The following is a 4717-nucleotide window of genomic DNA, read 5'->3' as shown; positions in this document are numbered from 1 at the left end:
ATAAATTATATACATAAATTTTATAATTATTTATATGTATAATATTAGTTTTTCATAAATAATTATAAATATTTTATACCTTTTAATGATTAATTTGATTTTTGGTCTACTTATTTCACATGATTGTTTAACGCCCATGTTTTTAAGAATATGTCCAAGCTCATGTCTTTAAGTCTTTTTAACTCTTTAAGTGTTAAGTGTAAACCTACTAACAGAAGTTCACATTAGAGTCTAATATCTTTAACTTAAATTTTTAGCCTTTCTTTGTCAGCCATTTGATTTTAGGTTGTTTCTTCCTTCTTCTTTTTTCGAATTTATACCTTTCTTTTTTCTTGTCTGAATGGGACCTAAACTTCTAATACTTTTTCATATGAAAAGGACAGAGGTTGTAGATTGAACAACTCCTTGTAGTCGAGACCCTAGCCTTGGGGATAATGATAGAAAAACATCTGAAATTTGGGATCATTACATAATTTTTTTAATAAAATGGGAGAATTGAGGGCAAATGCAAGTACTACCCCAAAGTTTGGGATCATCACACAAAGTTTTTTTATTTCATATATTTTCATTTTAATTTTAGGTAGTCTTTATGTTTACTTAATAGGTATGTTTGTAACAACAACTAAAAGCTCCTATGCTCTTATTTCCAGATATGTGTATTAAGATGACAAAAATGGTGCAACCACTACTAAGTTAATTTTTAGCTCTATATGTAATAGTTTAGAAACTTTGGGTAACTTGAGTACTACACTATCACTAATAGTGAAAATGTTTCTATGATGTATGTTCTATCTTAAACTATAGATAAAAGTTATCGTTTGAAAAAAAAAAAAAAAGACATGTCTGTTTCAACTTTTAAATGTTTTATTGATAAGTCTCCTGGCTGCTAGTCATAAACCGAAAAATAGAACCAAACTGACAATAACCAAACCAGTGGTTATTATTTTATTTGGTTTGGTTATGATTTTAGACATTTAAAAGCCGACTAAATTGGTTTGGTTACGGTTTTAATCAATAACCGAACCACGAACACCCCTACTTTCAAACAATGGTGTTTGATTGGAACAAACACATGTATCTAATTACCCTTCATTTTTTATGCTTGGATTGCCCTTCAAAGGCGTTGGTCTTTAATTTTTGCCCCTCAAATTACTGGTCTTTAATTTTTGTCATTCGTTTAAAAAAGTGCCCGAAAATATCCTGGGTTCTGAGTTCGAACGCCGCTCAGTAAAAAAAAGAACAATTTCGTAAGGCAAGACTTCGCGAAAATTCTGCGTTAATGCCTTAAGGAAAAAGTTTGCCTTGCGAAATTTCGCAAGGCAGATTTTTTTTTTACTCTGTTGGGATTCTACAGGCCTAACTTTTGCCCGAATAAGCCTAATTTGCTACGAAATTCTGCTTTGCAATTTAGTTTATTTTTTGCGCGGATTGCCCTTCATTTGGGGTGGTCTTTAATTTTTACCCTTCAAATTGGTGGTCTTTAAGTTTTGCCCTTCGCCTAATACCCCGAGGTTGTGGGTTCGAACCACAGCTCAATAAATAAAAAATCGCATGGCAGAATTTTGCAAATCTGCCCATGCAAATTCTGCGTTAAGGCAGAATTTCGGGCAAAAGTTAAAGACCACCATTTTGAGTGACAAAAATCAAAGACCACCTCCAGCGAAGGGTAATCCTACAAATTGACCATTTTTTAATACTCTATTGGGATTCGAACCCAGAATCTCAGGGGTATTTTCGGCCACTTAAAGTGTCGCAGGGCATAAATTAAAGACCGGCAATTTGAGGGACCAAAATTAAAGACCACCCCTGAATAAGGGCATTTGTGCTAATGACCCATTAGACTTTGATTGTTCATTTTTATAGGTACAGATGATATCCAATCATTCGACCTCGATAAACAAGTCATCTTACGATGATCCATGTTGATCATTCACAGAAACTTTTTCCTTATTTTTTCATGAATAAGTATTTACTTAGATTATATTTTTATAATATAAATATTATTTTGGAACACGTATACTACATAATTCGATATGCACGTGCAACGCCGCACGTGTTGAAAACTAGTATAATTACAATTACAAACAAGGAAAGAGTAAACAAAGAATCAGGAATACAATCAAGAAAGAGTCCTTATTTATTCCGGTTACCATATTTCGATCAACAATTTTAAAAATATACGCTCGCGTTAAGTCAAAAGAAAATACTAATCATTTTTCCAGAACAACAATGACTAAAAGACACCAGTAAGTAAAATAAATCGAGCAACATTATCAATTGATTTGATGGTAAAAATTATTTTGCATCGGCGGCTTACACCAAGTAACCATGTTAGTTAGGTGACCTAGAGCCCGTTTGGATTGGCTTATAAGTTGGTCAAATCAGCGTATAAGCCATTTTTAACTTATTTGAGTGTTTGGCAAAAATAGAAAACAACTTAAATTAAGTTAAAAAATGCTTAAAATAAGCCAAAACCAAGAAGCTGCTCAACACCAATTTTTTTTTTTTGGCTTAAAAGCCATTTTGGTTTAACCAACAACTTTACCCTTTTATCCCTTATATTTTCTGTTAATTCCAATACTACCCTTACTTCTAAAAACCCTTTAAGCACTTTTATCCAAACACGTAACTGCTTATTTATAAAATAACTTTCAGCACTTAAAAAATACTTTAAGCACCTATGCTTAAAAGCTACTTCTTTTTCAGCTAATCCAAACGGGCTCTTAGGGTTTATGTCCTTGCTAAAGCGGATGATCACACAAAGCAGATGAGTTTTCTTTGTACACAACCTAAATATTTACTTCAAAAATCCTAACTAGTCATATTATGATGAAAAATCTATTTTTTCCTACATCCATAATGGAAGGGTTTAAAAGGAGGAAAAATTAATATTCTAATTAACACATAGCTATTTCTAACAAAAACAATGGAAAATGATTCATAATAGAGATAAACATTCACAATTCTCTTGTACAAAGAGCATACATGTACTGTATATATTTTTCTCCTCCTTTCATTGTATCTTCATAAGTAAACAATAAACAATCAAATAAACGAATACATTAATTCTAAATCTAGGATGAGATTGAAAAGAAAATTAAAAAAAATAAATTTTACATCTCATACTACAGTAATTCTAAATCTAAGATGATAGTATTGAAAAGTGAAAAAGAGAATTTGTGATTCCAAATTTAGCTGTCAACCTTTCTCTCATAGTAGTTCTTGAATGCACCAAATCCTTAATATCATCTTTCTTGTTTCTTCTTGGATGCAACAATCTATACAAAAATCCTCCTATATTCTTCACATTCTCCTCCATAATAACAGCCAAGGATCTACTTTTTGTAAGCGCACAACTACTTTTATTACCACACTTCAAGAAAGAAACCATGGTACTGTTCATTGTGTGATGAATCGGAGAAGAAGAAGAATAAGAAGATGATGACAAAGATGACAAAGACGACGACGAAAAACAACAAGAAGTAACAGTTGTTGTATTACTACTAGGTGAAGTTCTTGAAAGTTGAGTGAGTTTTTCTGTTAAGCAAACAGAGCAAACTCCTGATGAGGATTGCCGGTGTTTAGGGTGTTTCTTGCAAATCAAGATTGAGTACTCTGCCTTTGATTTGCCAATGTGTATCTGTTGTCTATTTTTGAGAAGTTTCTTTGATCTGTTTCCCATGTGTTTACTTTGTTGTTTCTCTTTTTTCTTGGAGATGGTATAAAAAAGAATAGAAGGTAGGGGTTATAAGGGGTTTCTATGACCGTTCATTCAAGGTTCATGGTTGCTTCATCTCAGAAAATAAAGAGAAAAAAACGTGTGCGATTTGAAAAGTTGTACAGCTGTTAATTGAAAAATTAGGAAATGCTATGGCTGGAGCCACGGGCTTCGTTAGTGGAGTCGGTGACCAAACATACACATTTTCTTAAAAAGTTATGTATGTACACACTTCGTGTAAATAATGATGGCTTAAAGGCTAAAGCAAAGCTCCAACAATTTTGGGGCCGCAAAATTACTAAATATTACTCCGTTTATAATAGTATATATAGTGTATTTAAAGTGAAAAAATAATTTTCACTCACAAAGCTTAACTATTTTCTAAGTGAAATTACTGGGCAAACACAATTTCAACATTCAAATACTCTTTTATGATTACAATTTCAACCGAATATTTTCTAACGAGTAGTAAATAATATATTTTTTGTCAAATTGCCACATTATCAAATATGCTCTCTATCTCAATTTATGTGTTTCACTTTTTTTTTTAATCTGTTTAAAAAATTACATATTTTTATATCTAATAAGTTTATAATTATACTTTCAATTTTAGCCTTAATAACACACTCTTTTATTGGAGTAATATGACACGTTTAAAGTCACTAATCATTATACTACACTTACTAGTACTATATTACAAGTGGAAGCCCCTAAATTTTTCAATTGCAAAATTGCCCCTCAAAAGTTAAATGACTATTTTACCTTTTGAGGGAATACATTGGAAACCTCCTGAAGTTGACACCTTTTTCAAAAAGACACTTAAAGCTTTTGCAAGGAAGTCTGTATTACCCCCCAAACTTTAACGGCGATCTAATTCGCTCTTTTCATCCAATCCCAATTTTTAACAAGTAGGCGTTAACCACACACCAATCCCCATTTGACACGTGTTATTTTAATTAAAATTACATTCTCTTTTCATTTTTCATTTTTGTTTACACT

General features: G+C 31.8%; 1 protein-coding gene across 1 annotated transcript; it reads right to left on the bottom strand.

Annotated features, from left to right (window-relative positions):
- Nucleotides 1–2963: 2963 nt before the first annotated feature.
- Nucleotides 2964–3766, bottom strand: LOC132062979 (uncharacterized). The gene has a single exon (XM_059455430.1). The coding sequence runs from the start codon at nt 3680–3682 to the stop codon at nt 3143–3145; it is 540 nt and encodes a 179-aa protein (XP_059311413.1). The 5' UTR covers nt 3683–3766; the 3' UTR covers nt 2964–3142.
- Between the last annotated feature and the right edge of the window lie 951 nt (nt 3767–4717).

The sequence above is a fragment of the Lycium ferocissimum genome, chromosome 7 (genome assembly GCF_029784015.1).
Source record: "Lycium ferocissimum isolate CSIRO_LF1 chromosome 7, AGI_CSIRO_Lferr_CH_V1, whole genome shotgun sequence".
NCBI classification, from domain to species: Eukaryota; Viridiplantae; Streptophyta; class Magnoliopsida; order Solanales; family Solanaceae; genus Lycium; species Lycium ferocissimum.
Note: the sequence above shows the minus strand (reverse complement) of the source record. Positions and strands in the feature narration are given on the sequence as shown.